The sequence below is a fragment of the Monodon monoceros genome, unplaced genomic scaffold, assembly GCF_005190385.1.
Source record: "Monodon monoceros isolate NGI ecotype Baffin Bay Population unplaced genomic scaffold, NGI_Narwhal_1 Super_Scaffold_8, whole genome shotgun sequence".
In the NCBI taxonomy this organism is placed as follows: domain Eukaryota; kingdom Metazoa; phylum Chordata; class Mammalia; order Artiodactyla; family Monodontidae; genus Monodon; species Monodon monoceros.
This window is the reverse complement of record NW_021703785.1, coordinates 50,223,340-50,243,737: the sequence shown is the minus strand read 5'-3', so window position 1 is coordinate 50,243,737 and position 20,398 is coordinate 50,223,340. Positions and strand designations below refer to the sequence as shown.

The 20,398-nt window shown below is 42.1% G+C and overlaps 1 protein-coding gene across 1 annotated transcript; it reads left to right on the top strand.

Annotated features, from left to right (window-relative positions):
• Window positions 1–7,258: 7,258 nt before the first annotated feature.
• On the top strand, window positions 7,259–9,751 carry LOC114887973 (kelch repeat and BTB domain-containing protein 6). The gene has a single exon (XM_029209794.1). It carries the CDS (start codon window positions 7,555–7,557, stop codon window positions 9,649–9,651), a length of 2,097 nt encoding a protein of 698 aa, XP_029065627.1. The 5' UTR covers window positions 7,259–7,554; the 3' UTR covers window positions 9,652–9,751.
• The last annotated feature ends 10,647 nt before the right edge of the window (window positions 9,752–20,398 follow it).

Below are 20,398 nucleotides of genomic sequence, written 5' to 3'. Positions count from 1 at the left end.
TTTTGTCATTTCAAAAAACTTTTTTGTTGTTGTTGTTTTTTTGTTTAAAAGCAAGGCATGCTTGTGATGACTCTGTAACAGACTAATTTGGGTTGTTGAAACAGTTCCCAGTTTCCACTCTGGAGAGCAATCTGGGATATCTAGCTTTTTAAATTTTCCTTTTTTGGGGGGTGGGGCAGGGAGGTGTGTGTGGCATTTGTTTTTATTTAGTCATGTTTTTTTAATTCATTAACCATTGGACAGCCCTTAAGGGGAGGAGGATGGATTGATTTCACATTCTACTTCCTAGATCTAGTTTAGAAAACATGTTCCCCACCTGGTGCTCTCAGGAAGGAGTATAGTAAACGCCTCATTTAACAATATACTCCTTTTTGGGAATTCCCTGGCGGCCCAGTGTTTAGGACTCGGTGCTTTCACCGCCGTAGGCCTGGGTTCGATCCCTGGTCGGTGGAACTAAGATCCCACAAGCCGCGCAGTGGGGCTAAAAAAGAAAAACTTTACATACATACACACACACATATATATATATATATATACTCTTTTTGAAAGTTGCCTTTTCTCTTGACCCTTGAATAGGTCCAGTATTTGACGAAACTCATGAAAAGTGGTTGGAATCTGTCTTGCCCCTCCTCTGTTCTAGGATGCGCTATATATGTGACCCTGACTCTCAAGGAAATTGGTTTGCCATTTGCCATTGATTTTTTTAAAGTTAATTTCTAACTTTTTTCACTGACAAATGAAGAAAAGTACTGCACCTTCTGAAATACACAAAATGGATTGAGTATGCAATTAAAAAACATTTTTTCCCCTATCAAAAAAAAATTGTGGTTTTGCCTTTTAATTTTTTGTTGATATTGGGACCTGATGTGCTGGGTAAAGGGAACTGCAGCAAATAGGCCTGTAGTAATGCAGCCGTGAGGAGTGGGGAGGGGAAGCCCTATTGTTCATGATTAGGTTTCAGCCTTTTAGGGAGCCTGTGCCTCTGAACTGTGAGCTTTAAGTGTGTTTTTTACTGTTTTCCTTCCCCTTAGGTGGGATAGAGTGGGCTGGAGTTGGGTATTTCCCTTCTCCCACCTGGAAGGCTATAGTTAAGTGGAGCTGGGTATTTCCCTTAGTCGGGCTCTTATAAGACCCCAGCAGATTAGGCTCTGATTAACTGGTTTCTCCTGAGGGCAGGCCTGGTGCGAGAGTGCCCTGGGGTATTTAAAAACAGGCTCCATTTCCCCTCTCCCTTCGGAAGCACGAGGGGATTTTTCTCCCATGTTTACGTGAAAACTCTCAAGCTCCCAGAGTCGGAGGCCCCCCTTTGATTAGGTCCTCTGGAGCTTTTAACTTCAGAGTTGTCTGCCCTGAGCCTCTAGCAGTTTGTCAGTTGTGTTTGGAGTCTTCCTACCTCAGCCCTGGTTCCTGCCACGGTTCCTGCCCCTGCATCTGCCCTCCCGGTAAGCCAGTACTCCCTGTTGTTGCGTCTCCAGTCTTGGGAATAGCCGTGTGCCCTGTGTCCTCCCCTCTCTTATGGATCCAAGAAGAGTTGTTGATTTTTCAGTCCATTCAGCTTTTTAATTGTTGTTAGGGTAGAGTGGTGACTTCCACACTCCTTACATGAGAAACCGAAATTGTTTTGCTTCTTTTTTTTTTTTTTTTTTGCGGATGGCATCTTTTTTTTTTTTTAAGTGGTCACCAGTTCTGAGCGCTCTACCAGTGACCAGAAGGGAGGGTTTGGGGGAACATCCTTCTCTCTTTTTTTAGTTGGAGGAAGTCAGCTGCCCTCCTCCCAGCCGCGCACGCGAACGTCAGCCGGGGCCCATGCAGGAATAATGCTGCTGCCTGTTCCGGGGGTGCCTGTTTTGCATTTTTTAATCGTGACACATAAAGTACATGTTGTACCCCTTGTAGTTTTGTGGCGGTATTGGTGGTTAGGACACAGTGTAAGATCCCTTCCACTGGGATTCAAGGTTGGTCTTTTGGTGGTATCTTTTCCAGAAGAGGGAATTTCCAATTTGAAGGTCATGTAGGGTGTGTGGTGGGAAAGGAAACCTGACCTGTTGATGATAAATATGAGTGTATTTAATAAAACTTTAACAATATTTAAGGATAGATATTATTTTTAAAAAAATTTATTGGAGTATAGTTGATTTATAATGTTGTGCTAGTTTCAGGTGTATAGCAAAGTGATTCAGTTATACGTGTGCCTATATTCGTTCTTTTTCAGATACTTTTCCCACATAGGTTATTACAGAATATTGAGTAGAGTTCCCTGTGCTGTACAGTAGGTCCTTGTTAGTTATCTGTTTTATATATAGTAGTGTGTATGTTAGTCCCAAGCTCCTAATTTATCCCTCCCCCCACCTTTCCCCTTTGGTAACCATAAGTTTGTTTTTGAAATCTGTGAGTCTGTTTCTGTTTTGTAAATAAGTTCATTTATATCATTTAAAAAAACTAGATTCCACATATGAGTGATATCATATGATATTTGTCTTTCTCTGTCTGACTTACTTCAGTGAGTATGATAATCTCCAGGTCCATGCATGTTGCTGCAAATGGCATTATTTCATCTTTTTTTATGGCTAATATTCCATTGTATAGATGTACCACATCTTCTTTATCCATTCCTCTGTCGATGGGCATTTAGGTTGCTTCCATGTCTTGGCTATTGAAAACAGTGCTGCAGTGAACATTGGGGTGCATGTATCTTTTCGAATTATGGTTTTCTCTGGATATTTGCCCAGGAGTGGGATTGCTGGGTCATATGGTAATTCTATTTTTAGTTTTTCAAGGAACCTCCATACTGTTCTCCACAGCGGTTGTACCAATTTACATTCCCACCAGCAGTGCAAGAGGGTTCCCTTTTCTCCACACCCTTTCCAGCATTCATTGTTTGTAGACTTATTGATGATGGCCGTTCGGACCAGTGTGAGGCGATACAAGGATAGATATTAGATCAAATTAGGGTCACGTAAGGTCCAGAAGAGGTGAGAAATCTTCATTGGCCTGCCAGTATTATTTCATAATACATAATTATGCATAAGGGAATAATCAGTGTTGACTGGAGGGGGAGGATCTGAGGATCTCCAGGACCAAGTACAAGATTTGGGGCAGGTTGGGTGCCTCAGAGAGTTTGGCTAGTTTGAATTTAAGAGCACTGTTGGCCTGCTTTATTTTTCCAGAGGATTGAGGGTGGCTAAGACAGTGAAATTTTTGTAGCAGTGGAAGTACTTGTTGAATATCCTCAATAACCTTACTGTTGAAGTGGGTTCCTCTGTCACTAGAGAGGGACAAAGGGACCCCCACGTAGGGAAAATTCTTTCTGGTACCAGCTTAGCTACAGTTGTGGCAGTAGCCTGTTTGCAGAAAAAAAAAGCTTCTAACCATCCCGCAAACAAGGATATACATGTCCTTCTTTTTTTGTGTATAAAAAGGGAAAAGGGTAACGAGTAATTGAGGGGTCCAAAGGTGGAAGAAGAGGATAGAGTTTTTCAGGTTTTGAAACACAGACGTGGAAGGAGTCCCAGTTTGAGGGATCAGTGTTGGTTCCTTGGTCGTGGCATAGAGAGGCGAGGCGATCGTGAAAAAGCTAGGGATCCGGCTCAGCAATAGGCACCTAATCCCAGAAACCCTCAGGGTTGTCTTGGTCTCAGGGAAGGGGTCTTTTTTTTTTTTTTTAATTTTTATTGGACTATAGCTGTTTTACAATGTTGTGTTAGTTTCTGCTGTGCAGCAAAGTGAATCAATTATTCGTATACATATATCCACTCTTTTTTAGAATTCCTTCCCATTAAGGTCACTACAGAGCTATTAAACAATAGCTAGCAACAAAACCAAACCAAGAGGGCTTCCCTGGTGGCACAGTGGTTGAGAGTCCGCCTGCCGATGCAGGGGACACGGGTTCGTGCCTGGGTCCGGGAGGATCCCACATGCCGCGGAGCGGCTGGGCCCGTGAGCCATGGCCGCTGAGCCTGCGCTCCGCAACGGGAGAGGCCACAACAGTGAGAGGCCCGCGTACCGCAAAAAAAAAAAAAAAAAAAAAAAACCAAAACCAAACCAAACCAAGAGATGGCCCCCAAAACCAAAATCAAATCCTTACCGTGCTACCACAGACAGTTTTCTGCAGCACATGGATCAGGGGCTGGACTCCAGCCTGAGATCCCTAAATCGCCCTTCAGGGAAGCGGCACAGGGGCTCAAAAAGCCTCAGGACCTGGGTGGAGAAGATGGGGGCCCAGAGGTGGGCTTCTAGTTCCATTCCAGTAATGGCACCAAGCTGTCAAAGACAAAAACCAAACAAGTAAGGAAACTCAGTTTATTCAGAATATTGCCATTGTGGAGAACAGTTCAGAATCAAAGGCAGGGTGAGTTTGCCTTAGACTGTTATAGGGAGGGTTTGGACAAGTTATAGGTAGAGTGGTTTACAGTTAGAATTGCTTTTGTAACTAGGGGAAGTCTTGGTCGGCTGACTAGGAAATGTGTATTTTGGTGTCTAGCTAGTTTGGGCGCACCTCTTTTTTTTTTTTTTTTTTTTTTTTGCCTCACAGCGCATCTTGTGGGATCGTAGTTCCCCGGCCAGGGATCAAACCTGGGCCTAGCAGTGAGAGCACCGGGTCCTAACCACTGGACCGCCAGGGAATTTCCATGGGCGTACTTCTAATCTCAGTTAATCATTCATGAGACAAAGGACTTGGAGTTAGAGACCCTGTGTCTGGCCTTGTTGGCAGGTTCAGGCAAAAATGGAAAGGTCTGTGTTTAACCTTCTCACAGGTAAATAAGGGGCTCCTCTGTGAGCCCTATGGTAGTCATGAGAAAGAGTAGACAATGACTCTCATCTAAGTCACTCGGGAGAAGGTGGTTTGCCGCAGTTACCTATTTCCAATCACAAAAGGATAGGATCATCTCCAGGGAGAAAAAAAAAAAAAAAAGGTTGAAGGGATTTCTTAATCATCACTGTTTGCCCTGTGACACAGGGATTAGGTAAAGTTCAACAGTTGTCAGTTTCAAGGTTAATTTTTTTCCATTATGATCCAGTTGTTTTGGTAACATTTGTTGAAAAGATTTGTTGCTGCCAATGCTATGTTTCTAAAACGAAAACTTCAGTCCTCAGTTGCATTAGCCACATTTCAATTGTTTAAGAGCCACATGTGGCTAATGGCTACCATAATGGATAACCCAGACATAGAACATTTTCGTCCTCACAGAAAATGTTACTGAACAATACTGCTGTAGGCCTTACAGCACAGTGTCTAATAAATGTTTTGAATTTTGTGAAAAGCAGTTGAAAGCAAATTACACTGTTAGAGGCACATATGAAAAAGTTAAAACTCAATGACTGAGCACAATTTATTTTGAGGATTTTATAGTGAAACAATGTTGACAAATACAAATATAAAAACACTTTAGTAAAGCGTACATTAGACCAGACTAATTCAAGGGATGTTTGGGTATGTATGATGCTGAACTCTTAGGATCCCACACAGTACAGGGTCTCTTTGTTAAATATTTTTATTTAAAATTCTCCTTAATAACTAGAATTCCAGAATCTTCAGTTGATTTGGGGATGGTAGTGAAAGGAGCTATACTGGATTAGTTATGAACATTCATATCAAGAGAATTAATGAAAATACTTCAGCACTACTTCTGGAACATGAAATATAGACTTTGTGAGACCACCAGAGCATCTGTTAATATTCTTGATTTGCGTATTTGAGAAAATTCATACATACTGCTGAGACCACAGTTGAACAGCCCTGCAGATATTGCTAGATGTTTAAAATATGATCAGATCCTTCAGAGTTTTCTCCCAGAGAGGCAAGTTTAAAGGCTGTACAGTGTAAAATCCAAAATACTGACAATACCAAATGCTAGGGAGGATGTGGAACAATAGGAACGCTCATTAATTGCTGGTGGGAATGCAAAAAAGTACAGGCCACCACTTTGGAAAACATTTTGGCACTTCCTTACAAAGTTAAACATAGTATTACCATGTGATCCAGCAGTCACAGTCCTTGGCATATACCAAAATGAGTTGAAAACTTATGTCCATGCAGTAACCAACACGAGTGTTTATAGCAGCTTTATTCATAATTGCAAAAATGCAAAGCAAACAAAATGTCATTTAGCAGGGAAATGGATAAGTAAACTGGTATACGTACACAATGGAATATTACTCAATGATAAAAAGAAATGACTATCAAGCCGTGAAAAGACATGGGAATCTTAACTGAATATTACCAAGTGAAAGAAGATATATTCCAACTGCAAGACACTCTGGAAAAGATAAAACTAGACAATAAAAAGATCAATGTTTCCCAGGGGCTGGGGGGCAAGGAAGGAGGCATAAGTAGATTGAACAGAGGATTTTTAGGACCGTGAAACGATTCTGTATATTACTGTAATGATGATAGAGGTATATGACATACATTTTTCAAAACCCATAGACCTGTACAACACAAAGAGTAAACCCTAACATTAAACTACACGCTTTAATTAATGATATATCAGTGTTAAGTTCATCACTTGTAACAACGGCACACACTAATGCAATATGTTGTAAACAGCGGAAACTGAGAAGGGGTGGAATATGTGGGAGCTTCCTGTAGCTTTCTGTTGGATTTTCCAGTAAACCTAAAACTGATCTTAAAATCCATTTATTAAAAAAACAAAACTCCCAAAACTTAAAGGTGTCTCTGCAGAAACCTGCAGGGTTTTTTCCCATTTTCCTACAGGCTCATGATTTCAAATGAGAGGTTGCTACATCTTTCATAAACGTTAGAAGAAAAGCTAAAACTTATTGAACCTTTATATTATGGGTACTACGTATAAGTATGTTATTCTACTAATCAACAAATATTTATTGAGAGCGAGTATATCCAGCCTACGTTTAGAGGTATATCACCTATGCAATTTAGTTCAATCGTCACACGCTATGAAATACTATTGCTATTAACGTTTTCAAAAACAAGAACTCTGAGAAGTCAAACAACTGATAAACACTAGAACGGGTATCTAAACTGAATTCCACACCGAAAGTTCGAAACCATAACACCGAAGAGAAGAGAATTAGCGATTTCTAACTCCGTCATCCGAAACAATGAACAGCCGACAATCTCGCGATGTTGTTGCGGCTACTACTACTCCCAACATGCAAAGCGGCTACCGTGCCGCAGCCCGTGCCGCAGCTGGTGCCGCAGCCTATGCCGCAGAGTCCGGAGGGCCCCGGCGTGCCTCGAGGCGCGAAAGGTAACCTGGGAGCCGTAGTTCTCCTGGACGCCTACTGGTGTTGCCAGCGCGGCGGTGGTGGATCGCTCGGTTCCAGCCAGTAGGTCCTGTGAGGGCGAGCTGAGGCGGAGAAAGGGCGTGGAACTGGAAACGGGTGAGTCGGACGCGGTCTACGCGGTCGAGGGAGGCGGCACCGCGGCTTAGGGTTGACTTAAATAAATGGACCCGTGCTGCAGTCTCTCCGGAGACACCGCGGTCTTAGCGTCAGCGAGCAGAGGGTGAGGAGGCGCCAGAGCCCGGTCCTTGCACCCGTACTCGTCCTCAGCTCTCCGCCAGCATCTCCACCATGCAGTCCCGGGAAGAAGCTTCGCGCTCTCGCCGCCTTGCCAGTCCCCGCGGCGGGAAGCGGCCCAAAAGGGTTCACAAACCCACGGTTTCAGCTTTTTTCACGGGCCCGGAGGAGCTGAAGGACACGGCCCATTCCGCAGCCCTGCTGGCCCAGCTCAAGTCTTTCTACGACGCGCGGCTGCTCTGTGATGTGACCATCGAGGTGGTCACGCCTGGCAGTGGGCCTGGCACGGGCCGCCTCTTCCCCTGCAACCGTAACGTGCTGGCTGCCGCGTGTCCTTACTTCAAGAGCATGTTCACCGGCGGCATGTACGAGAGTCACCAGACGAACGTGACCATGCACGATGTGGATGCCGAGTCCTTCGAGGTGCTGGTCGATTACTGCTACACGGGTCGTGTGTCTCTGAGTGAATCCAACGTGGAGCGCCTGTACGCCGCCTCCGACATGCTGCAGCTCGAGTATGTGCGTGAAGCCTGTGCCTCCTTCCTAGCCCGCCGTCTTGACCTGGCCAACTGCACGGCCATCTTCAAGTTCGCCGACGCCTTTGGCCATCGCAAGCTGCGATCACAGGCCCAGTCGTTTATAGCCCACAACTTCAAGCAGCTCAGCCAGATGAGTTCGATTCGGGAGGAGTCTCTGGCAGATCTGACCCTGGCCCAACTTCTGACTGTCCTGCGCCTGGACAGCCTAAACATCGAGCATGAGCAGACCGTGTGCCACGTGGCGGTGCAGTGGTTGGAGGCGGCTCCCAAGGAGCGGGGTCCCAGCGCTGCAGAAGTCTTCAAGTGTGTCCGCTGGACACACTTCACTGATGAAGATCGGAATTACCTGGAGGGGCTGTTGACCAACACCATGGTGAAGAAGTACTGTCTGGACCTTGTTGAAGGGGCCCGGCAGATGCGATATGGTGACACGTTGTGCAAGTCTCTGGTGCCAAAGCCAGAGAGCAGCAGCGGTGGCAGCAGCGGCGGCGGCGGCGGCGGCGGCGTTAGCAGTGTCGTTAGTGGCGCTGGTGGCGGCGGCGGCGGCGGCTGCAGCAGCAGCTCTGTTGTATCGGTGGCAGAAAATCCACCCCAGAGGCTGGGTGTGTATGCCAAGAAGATGGTGATCTTCTTTGGACATCCCAGAGATCCCTTTCTGTGCTGTGACCCATACTCGGGGGACATTTACAAAGTGCCATCACCTTTGACCTGCCTTGCTCACACTAGGACTGTGACCACCTTAGCTGTCTGTGTCTCTCCAGACCATGACATCTATCTGGCCGCCCAGCCCAGGAAAGACCTCTGGGTGTATAAACCAGCCCAGAATAGTTGGCAGCAACTTGCTGACCGTCTGCTCTGCCGTGAGGGCATGGATGTGGCATACCTCAATGGCTACATTTACATTTTGGGTGGGCGAGACCCTATTACCGGCATTAAACTGAAGGAGGTGGAGTGCTACAGTGTCCAGAGGAACCAGTGGGCACTGGTGGCTCCACTGCCCCATTCTTTTATTTCCTTCGATCTGATGGTAATTCAGAACTATCTTTACGCTCTCAATAGTAAGCGCATGTTCTGCTTTGATCCCAGCCACAATATGTGGCTGAAGTGTGTTTCTCTGAAGCGCAATGATTTTCAGGAAGCCTGTGTCTTCAATGATGAGATCTATTGCATCTGCGACATCCCTGTCATGAAGGTGTACAATCCAGTCAGGGGAGAGTGGAGGCAGATTAATAACATTCCCTTGGTGTCAGAGACTAACAACTACCGGATTATCAATCATGGCCAAAAACTGTTGCTGATCACCTCACGCACCCCGCAGTGGAAAAAGAACCGGGTGACCGTGTATGAATATGATATTAGGGGTGACCAGTGGATTAATATAGGTACCACATTAGGCCTGTTCCAGTTTGATTCTAACTTTTTTTGCCTCTCAGCTCGCGTTTATCCTTCCTGCCTTGAACCTGGTCAGAGTTTTCTCACTGAGGAGGAAGAAGTGCCCAGTGAATCTAGCACTGAGTGGGATTTAGGTGGATTCAGTGAGCTGGACTCTGAGTCAGGAAGTTCAAGTTCTTTATCTGATGATGATCTGTGGGTTCAGGTAGCCCCTCAGTGAAATGCGCAGGGTCAGCAGAGTGTGTTATAGATAAGCTGAAACACTAAGGTGTTTTTACTGCTTTGGAAGGTATCTTAAAGAGACCCTTTCGTTTTGCTGGAAAAAAAAAAAAGAAAAAAAGTTGATTAATTTCAGGTTTGGTTTAGAAAGGGTATTGTTTGAAATACTAACGTAATTTAATGTTACAGAATTTAAACATTAAAAGAAATCAACCTATTTAATAATTTACTGTTCTAAAAGTCCAGTGTTGATTGTTTAGTATGTTTATGTTTGATGACAATATAAGTTAGTTGTAATCAATAGTCTTCTATTTTTAAATCTTACATTCTGTCTTGTGCCACAAATACTTCAACTTGAATTTTAATTTCCACAATAGAAAAACTGATTGGTTAGGAATTATTAGAGAGGGTTGGAAAGCATATATTTTCCTTCAGAACAGTGTAGTAGATTTCCAAAACTTTAAACTAGTGGGTTTTTACAAAATGTGTTCTAACACATATAGTCTGCTAAGTTTTAGTTCAGTTTTCTCCTCTTTTGTGAAAAAAAAATACATATGTTTAATGTGACTGAATGGTGATTTCATTTGTGATAATATATAGGATGGTCATAAGCTCACTGAAAGTAAAAACAAAAAAACAGGATTCTACTGTTTGAAAAGAAATTTCAGTTTTAAATCTGTAATATAACGTGTATTTGCAAATAGTGACCAATTTTCCATCTAAAAAAATTCCATTCTAGTAGTGTCACCAATCATCTAAAAACCTTTTAAAAAAAAAAACAACCCAGTAACTTGCTTTGTAGGTTCATATTTTAAATCTATACTTGATACATGCTTCACTGAATCAGAGGAATAATCCTTTTTTCACTGGACATGGTTGTGAAAATTTTTATCCACTGTCCTAAAAAGTTTATGTGATTCTTAAAATATTTTGGCTGTACAGTTTTGGTGTTTATCTTAGAAGATTTGTCAACAAGATGTGATTATTCTTTACTGTTTTGTGAGTAATATTGGTTTTGAAAGTATGTATTAGTTAAGAACAGTATTTTATTGAAATCAGTAGTTATTGTGTCTGTCAACTATAAGATCAAGTGCCAGCAAAGAATTTTCAAACTCTAAGTTGTGTATAGAACTGTTTTGTGTAGCATTGAAAAATTCTGTCAGTTTTGTAAGTCGCTAAATGTTATTATCAGCTTAAAGGTATTTTTCTATTAAAAGTTTACAGTTCAATAACATAAGTGGATGATAGCATTTGGGGCCAGTAGTGAAAGTATATTTCGTCTAAAATATTTCTCTATGCAGTGGTGTACAAGGCTATTTTATTATGGTATTTGTATCTGTTCTGTGTTTCTCTATGAACCATGCTCCAGTCTTTGTTTCTGTCAGCATATGTAAGGGAAAGAAAGTCCAGAAATAGAGAATAAATCACACAAGACTTACATTGTTAAATACATGAAAACATAAGTGCTTACCTCTTGAGGGTTTATTAGATATAGTTGTTATTGATACATATACATGATAAGTGACCAGATGTTTATGGTGTATAACTTTTTCTACACACAATCAGAATTATCTCCCTGAATCTTCATTCAGTGACATGATAATTCCTCTTCTGTGTTTATTCTCTAGTGACAGCGTGCTAACATTTCTTACACCCGGGCAGAGTACAGAGGAATGTGCTCTTTCTGGTAGGGAACTGGATTTTTTATTGAAATACCATAGGATGAAAACAGAGAGGAAGACGTAAAAGGTTGTTTCTTCTTTTTAAAGATATTTCTTAGCCATTTTGATGGGCTGTTTGAAGATTCTACAAGACATTCCTGTTCAACATTTTTAGTGAAATAAGATGCTTGCTTATCCTACCAGTATGTGTTCCTTCAGAAGGACAGACATGCTTTTAGTTGCCTGAGGCTCAGTTTTGTTCCATTTGACATCAAGGTTGTTTTCGGCACTGTCCTTAACACAAAGCTGTTTCTCAATAGGGTTATTTTTTTGGCCAACTTTTTCTTCACCAGGAACTCTTGTTGATAGCTTTTTCCTTTGTCGGGTTGAAATAGAACAGTGGTGATCTCAACCAGACTATCCTTCTGCAGAATTAAGGTGTGCAACTGATTGATAAAAGACAGATTCTCCAATTGTCATTTTCAACCTTTAAGTTAAGGCCTAAGCGAAAGAGTAGTAATATCTTGGTTTACAAAGAGATTTTCTTGGGAAGAATTTGGTTTCGTGCTATATTTGTGAATTAGAGAATAGTTGTTAATCATTATTTTACGGATAAGTGATTTGTATGTGATTAGTTACAAATAAAACATACTAGAATCTAGACTTTCTGATTTTTTAATTCATTGTTTCTGTTAAATGTATAAAACCCTTGCTTGTACAGTGAATGACAACTAGCAGTGTTGAAATCCCTTCTTGACTGGAAAGTACCCTTGTCTCTGTTTTCCAATTAATCAGCACATCTTTTAATAAATATGTTTGTAGGACTGCTATTTGTAAGATTTAGAATGATGTTAATTATCTTTCGTATCTGTCCCTGTAGTCTGAAAAGCTCAAAGGACCCCAATTTTAAAAAATTCTTTTAAGTTCAAACCATAAGTGGAGTTAGGATTTCCAAAAGGGTAAAGTAGAAATATTTGTACCTGATCTTGTTGAGAATCTGGGGAACACTTTTGATCTACTTCCAAGAAAAAGGCCGGTGTCATAACATCCCTGAAATTATAAAAGTATGACTACTTCTGAAGCTCATCAGACTCAAGATAAGAGCACTTGGGACAGTTTCTCCTCCCCATACCCGCGTAAAACCTTTAACCCTTTCATCATTCTAACTAACTTTAAAGGAACATTTGTTAGAGCAAATATGATAAAGCAGGGAAGTATGAGGAAGCAACCTTACTTATAGAAAATGTGACTATCAGTAGAAACCTAAAAGAATCGGTGTCATTTTTAGAACCAACTAGAGGGTTCAATGTATACAAACCAATTGTTTTTTTTAATAATAATAAAAAGCAAAAGACACTGTTCACAGAAGTTGCCAAACCTCAGAGTACCATGGAGGCATAGGTTTGTGCAGAATAGGGGGAAGGGCCCCCCTCCTTTACTCTGCGCCCTTTGTCATTCTTATCTGTTTCATCAAACTTCCATTCCTCACATCTTTAACCTTGAGGACTCAACATGGTCCAAGGCACAGGGAGAGTAGGAAACAGATACTGTTGTATAACATTCCATCCATATCTGAGACATTTTGTCCTAAAACAGCCTAGTCTGTGGGGAGTCACCTGTCTATATTGGAGTCACCATTTTTCATTCTCACCTCTAAAGGTAAAATTGCTGCTCAGACCCACTATATCAATCAGGAATATTCTTTTGGGCAAACTATTCATTAATTGTAGGAAAACTAGTTTAAAAGGACTATGTAAATGTCAGGCAAAGTATTTCTTCCAAAACAGATATGTTTGTGCCTTGAAGAAAAAGAAGAGCCAGGACTCTCAGATAAATTAATATCACCTTAATTTAGATCATCTTAAGAAAATAGAATAGAATTTTGCTTTCGCATACTGTAACTGAAAAATTCAGCTGTGGCGCTCACTTCAGGTACAGCCTGATCCGGGGTCTCAATGTCCTCAGGGCTTTCTTTGTACAGAGAAGATATCATGGGGCAATGTGTTCCCTCATTTTGTGCGTTGATTAGAATATAGGGGCGGGTGTATGTAATGGAGACCTGTAATTGTGTAAGTAAGTTTCTCATATGAAATTTCTCATGTGAAAGTCCAATCTGTTGTGTTATCCCTCATCTAGAAAGTTGACTGGCACCCAGGCTTTTCTGTTTTCTTGTTCTGCTACCCTTGGGGTGTTGTCCCGACCCACATGGTCCAAGCTGGTTCACCCTTGTGTCCACATTCCAGCCATTAAAAGGGGAGGAAGGGGGAGGGGAGGACACGACCCTTCCCTGTGAGGGAAGTCTTGAGCATTGCTTCAGTTGCATGACACTGGCCAGATCTTAACTACATGGACATACCTAGCAGCAAGAGTGCCTAGGAGAGGTAGTCTTTGTTCTGGGTCAACATGTATCTAGTTAAACTTCAAGGGTTCCTTCTTACAGATTGAGGGAAAAGGCTATTAGGTTAAACAGCAGTCTCCATCACACCATCTGTCAGGCCAGGTTTTGTCACATGGCGGCCAGAGTGATAACACCATCCCAGCAGTTACTGCAGTCAAGGCAAGATGGCTAGGCCTCCGTCCTACCCCAGAAACACTCAGAGAGCTCCCTGGGTTCCCGCTGCCGCTCTGTACAGAAGAGGCAAGGACACTTCATCTTGTTTTGATTAAATAAAGCCTTCTAGGCTCAGTGCGTACTGGTACCCTACATCATGAGCCAGTCTTATATTGGCATTATATCGTAGAATGTTCCAACTTCCTAAAAGGAAGGAAAAGAGTACTGAAAAATGGCTCTGTGTAATCGATGGCAGTATTAATTATCTTAAACAGCAAACGTTGCTTCTAATTAAAATGTGAGATATCAATTGTAGAGTAATGATGAAAACTGGACATTTCTTAGAGCAAAATAGGCTGTTTAGCAGCATTGTAGCATTTTCTGTGCCTGGATCATCTTTGCAGTGCTGTGTGAATATAAGCTACTCCTCTCCCCCTCTGTTGAAGCCCAGACCAATTAACCACAATAGTCTATTCAAAACTTAGTTTCTTGCTGAATTCTTTTTTTTTTTTTTCTGAATTCTTATACTGACTTCAGGTTAATCATAGTTCGTGCAATATACACGTATAGTGTCACTTTTTGTGTTTGTGAAAACTTCAAAACAGCTGCCAGAGAACATTTTGAGTAATTGCTTCTGTCAAGTATATAACTTTTATCATCATAATTTTCATTACAGATAGCCATACTTATTTTAAAAAGACTCAAACAACCTGATTTTCACGTGGAACCCTAACGTCCGCCCGCAAGTGAAGAGTAAGTAATACTTGTGTTAGTAGTGTATTTCTATTAGTACATGAATGAAGAATATGACTCCATTCTCTATTTCATTTCTTGTCTAAAGACAAGATTTTTGATATATGCTGTGACTGGGTTCTTCTCCATATTCTGTACTAGATACTGCTTGTTTAGTATCCCACTCCCATTACTTTCCTGTACGGCCTCCTCACATGCTGGCATTATTCCATGTATTGATCTGTGTACTCTTTATTATATGTCTCCTGAACTAAACTGTGCACTCTTCACGGAGGAACCACGTCTGTCTTTTCCACAGCTCCTAACATAGTGCCGGGCACATCATCCACGTTCCATAAATGTTTGTTGAACAAAGAAAGAAATGTATTTCGTGCTTGTTTGCATTTATATGAGAAACACTTGCATTCAGAGCCCTCATCTTTTTGTCAATTTTCCAGCTATGAGGGAGAGCTATTATTAAACTCTTTTGTCTGGTTGTCATAGCAACCCACTGGCCTCCAGAGCTACAGGTTATTTCTGATGGGCATATTCTCCTAGACAACCAAACACGCAGTGTTTTCAATTATGGAGTAATGATGCTATTATAAATCACATTTCTGACACTATATATTTCTCTATCTTTTATAAAGATGGCAAGAGAATTAGAACAGAGACAAATCTGTTCAAATCAACAAAGGCTAGGGGAAATTAAGCAGTATGACTCACATCTCTCAACCCTTTCATATTTCCTCCAAGTTCTCCACCTTTCCATAAGCACCTGTGAATTCACTTGGGTGTTCTGACCAAGTTGTTAAGGAAGTTTTGAAAGTTAATTGCTACAAGACAAACTCTAAAAAAGCTCTGTTACAGCTTAAATAGTTTCTTTTTCTCCTCCTTGTTTCTTCCTTCTTCCGTCCGTCCCTCCCTCCGTCCCTCCCTCTGTCCCTCCGTCCCTGCGTCCCTCCCTCCGTCCCTCCGTCCCTGCGTCCCTCCGTCCCTCCCTCCGTCCCTGCGTCCCTGCGTCCCTCCCTCCCTCCCTGATCTTAGTTCCCCACCAGGGATCGAACCTGTTTCCCCCTGCAGTGGAAGCGCGAAGTTCTAACCACCGGACCACCAGGGAATTCCCAGTCCTTGCTTGTTTCTTAAATTTCATGTTAAGTTCGCAAATGATAATAGCCTTGCAAAAATTGAGATTTGCTCGGAAAAGTTTCAAAATGAGGTCTTTTCCAACCTCATTCTTCCTTCCATTCATATTTTAGTGGCAAGAATTGAGAAGAGTTTTATTAAACTGGGTTAGTCATCATAGAAAACTCATTATCAGTTCAATAAAACAGGGTTTTTCTGGCCCATTCAACAAGGCATGATTGTAGTTTTTAAAAGGCAGAGTCTTCTTTTTTTTATTTTTTTTGGCTTCGTGGCTTGTGGGATCTTAGTTCCCTGACCAGAGAAGGAACCCAGGCCCTCAGCAGTGGAGAGCGCAGAGTCCTAAACACTGGACTGCCAGGGAATTCCCAGCAGAGTCTATTTTCTAATGATGGATACCTTAATGGGATTTTACATGTATGTTATGCTGTATTTTCTTTTCTGTAGGTTTTGGTCACATGCAGTATGGAGAGTCAGTTACCACCTAGTTCCAAGTAGATCCTATTGAAAATACTTCACTACACCCTTTCTCTGTGCAGTTCTAATGCTTTTGTCATACATACAGTTGTGATACCCATCAGGAAACTGTCCCATAACTTTATTTAAAAGAAGTGATACTGCATTTAGCTTACCTACTGGGCTTTGACATTATAAAAGCAGTAACACTTTAGTACATGCAACCATCTTCAACAAATAATATACAATGGGGATACTGTCAGGAAGACAAAGAGAAAGATAAGGAGGGATGGTATCGTCTGTAGTGTCAAGATTGCAGATTTGGGTACCTGAACACCTGGGGTATTTTGATTAACATATATATATGTTTTTAACATCTTTATTGGAGTATAATTGCTTTACAATGATGTGTTAGTTTCTGCTTTATAACAAAGTGAATCAGTCGGATTAACATATTTTTAAGAACTTCATTTTAGTCTTCTAGAAATCTCCATGCACTGTTACTCTTTTAAATAAGCTCTGAATCCTACACATTAGCTGAGATGTCAAAACTTTGAGACAGCTAAACCTAGATATCTGCCTATTGTAAAAATTGAAAATGGCCCAGTGGAAGGGAAGGATTCTCCAGGGCAGGATCAGATGTCCAGCCACACAGATCTTGCAACAATTCTTGACAAAATCACCAATTCCCAAGTCTAGTTCTCTTCTTTAGAAGTTAGGGTATTCAATAGTTACTGCACCTTGATTTGGTTGGATTTGGGTACTGAGTCAGATTAACCAAACTATCAAGAAACAAATATACAAAAGCCGTAATATTGATACATTAACTTACAAATAGAAAATAGAGCTTTTGCATTCAGGAGGGAGCCCCAGTGCCCGATTTTTCCCTTGGGAGTGAAGAGTTTGGACCATGTATCCACAAATTCGAAGGGTGCCACCCAAGGGCCTGCATCCCAAATCACATAGCTTGGGGAGCCTTGGGGAACCGACCAGCCAGACTTGTCATTTGCAAGTCCTCCAGGACCACATTAAAAAAAGGAGTGATGTCAAATGGGTACTCAAGTACTTCCATGGCTATTCCGCTCCCCGGGCTCAGCACAGAGGGGACAGGCAAAAACACTCCTCCTCTAGTTTCTCCCTGAAAGGAGCTTTACTGTATACTTTCCCAGCTACTGCCTGAAGGTCCAGCTTCTAATCAGCTTGTGTATGGATGTTGACTGGGATTCTCCCAGGAGACTGAAGGAGCCCTGGGCAGTCCCCCTGCTTGCTCTCTAAAGCTTGCTCCAACAATACAAACAAGTCTCCAGCTTCTCTCTGGAAGGAGCTTGTCCACACATCCAGCACCGCAACTTATCTGGCTGCCACCTGAAGGACTGGCTGCCAAGCTACCTTGCTCTGGAAGCCAACAGGGCCCAGCTTCCACAACTACCCTGGAGCCCCATTAAACCAAGGGGCAGTTTGATACAGAAATGTCAGCAGGCTCAACACAGAGAGAACAGACAAAAATGCAAGGCTCTCAGTTTCTCCCTGGAAGGTATTTGCATAATTTTCCAGCTTCTGCCCAAGGTTTGGGCTTCGAATTAGCCCATACCTGAGAGCTGACAAGGCGTATAATTAGTCATCATGTGAGGGTCTGAACGGGCATGTGCATTCTCCTTCCTGTGCCTTCTCCCCGCCTAGCTCACCCCGGCCATAAAGCCAAGTCTCCAGATATGCTGTGAAAAGAGTTTGTCAACATATCTAGCACCCCACCTTCTATGGCTACAAGCTGAGGGACTGGTCCTAAATCTCCTAGCTCTGGATGATGATGGGGCTCAGCAGTTATGAGTCCCCTGAGACCACAGAGAACAAAGAGGCATTTTTATATGGGTGCACAAGTGTTCCCAGCAGTGATTCCCTCTGGCTCAGCACAGAGTGAATAGGCTCAAATACCCAGCTCCTGGTTTCCCTTTGATAGGGGCTGGACTGTAGAGCTAACATCCTGCCTTTCCCAGTTGCTGCCTGAAGGTCAGGCTTCCAATTAGCCTGCACTGGGGACCTGAAGGGACAAGCAATTCGTAGTCGTTTGGGAGCCTGAACGTGTGCGTGGGCATTTCCCATGCCTTTGGAACAATAATGGGTCTTGGCACAACCGAATCTGCTAGAAGCCACCAAGAATAAGGACTGTGATTTGGAAAAGCACAGAAGTTTGAGAGATGGGACTTCCCTGGTGGCGCAGTGGTTTAGAATCCTCCTGCCAATGCAGGGGACACAGGTTCGAGCCCTGGCCCAGGAAGATCCCACATGCCGCGGAGCAACTAAGCCCCTGTGCCACAACTACTGAGCCTGTGCGTCCTAGAGCCCGTGCTCCGCAACAAGAGAAGCCACCACAATGAGAAGCCCATGCACCACAACGAAGACCCAAAGCAGCCAAAAATAAATAAATTTAAAAAAAAAAGTTTGAGAGGCAATCAGGAGCTCAAGCCATGCCGAATGGCAAGATTCATCTCTAACACAAGGCTACTCTTTCTAAACTGGGAGAGGGGGAATTCCCTGGCAGTCCAGTGGTTAGGACTCCGTGCTTCCACTGCTCGGGGTCCGGGTTCAATCCCTGGTCAGGAAACTAAGATCCCACAGGCTGAGCGACCAAAAAAAAACCAACCAAAGAAACAAACCAAAAAAACAAAACTGGGAGAGGTGGCTGTTTTATCTGATGCACAGAAACCAACACAGAGAGTCAAAGAAAATTAAGAAACAGAGGAATATTTTCCAAACAAAAGAACCAGATACAACCCCAGAAAAAAGACCTTAATGAAATGAAGATAATGACTTACCTGATAAAGTGCTCAAAGTAATGGTAATAAAAATGCTTACAAGGTCAGGAGAACAATGCATGAACAAAGTGAGAATTTCAGCAAAGAGAAAACGTAAGATACTGTCTTATACTTAAAAATATTTTGATAACTATATTTTAAAACGATTTTGTATGTAATCCTATGTATTTTAATAGTTTTATTGAGATATAATTCACATGCTGTATAATTCCCCTACTTATAACATAATTTAATAGTTTTTGTATATTCAGAGTTGTACAACCATCATTACAATTAAAATTTTTTTTCCATCTCTTTAAAAAGAAACCCTGTATCCATTAGCAGTCGTTTCCCATTTTCCCTCAACTTCACCCCCTTCTCCAAGACCTAGGCAACCAATAATCTACCTTCTGTCTCTATGAACATTTCATACCAATGAAATCATATCATACAAAATGTGGTCTTTCGTGCCTGGCTTCTTTTACTTAGCATAGTGGTTTCAAGGTTCACCCATGCTGTGGCGTGTATCAGTACTTCGTTCCTTTTTATGGCCTGATGATATGCCATTATATATGCCATTATTTGGACGTACCATATTTTACTATACACTCTCAATAGATGGACATTAGGGCTTTTTCCACTTTTTGGCTATTATGAATCATGCTGCTGTGAACATTCACCTACAAGTTTTTGTGTGGACATATACTTTCAGTTCTCTTGGGCATATATGTTTACCTTTTTGAGAAAGTGCCAGGCTTTTCCAAAGCTTCTGCATCATTTTGCAATCCTTTCAGCAATGTAAGAAGGTTCCAATTTCTCCACGTTAACAATTGTTATTTTTCTGTCTTTTTTATTACAGCCATCCTAGTAGGTATGAAGTACATTCTCATTGTGGTTTTGATTTGCATTTCCCTGGCATCAAACGGGTGATGATGTTGAGCATTTTTCCATGTGCGTCTTGACCAAATGTATATCCTGTTTAGAGAAATGTCTTCTCAGATGTATTGCTCATTTTTCAATTGGGTTGTCTTTTTATTAAGTTGTAAGAGTTCTTAGTATATTATGGGTACCACTGACTTATCAGATATATGATTTGCACATATTTTATTGCATTCTGTGTGTTATAGGCTGACTTCTGTCCTCCTCACAATTCATATGTTGCAGCCCTAATCCCCCAGTACCTCATTTTGTGTCTGTATTTGAGGATAGGGCCTTTATGGAGGTAATTAAGTTAAAATGAGACCCACACCCAGGATGGACCCTAATCCAATCTGACTGGTGTCCTTATAAAAAGAGTTGATTAGGACACATACAAAAACACCAGGGGTACGTGTGCACAGAGGAAAGTCCGTGTGAGGATACATTACAATGGTGGCCATCTGCAAGCCAAGGGGAGAGGCCTCAGAAGAAACC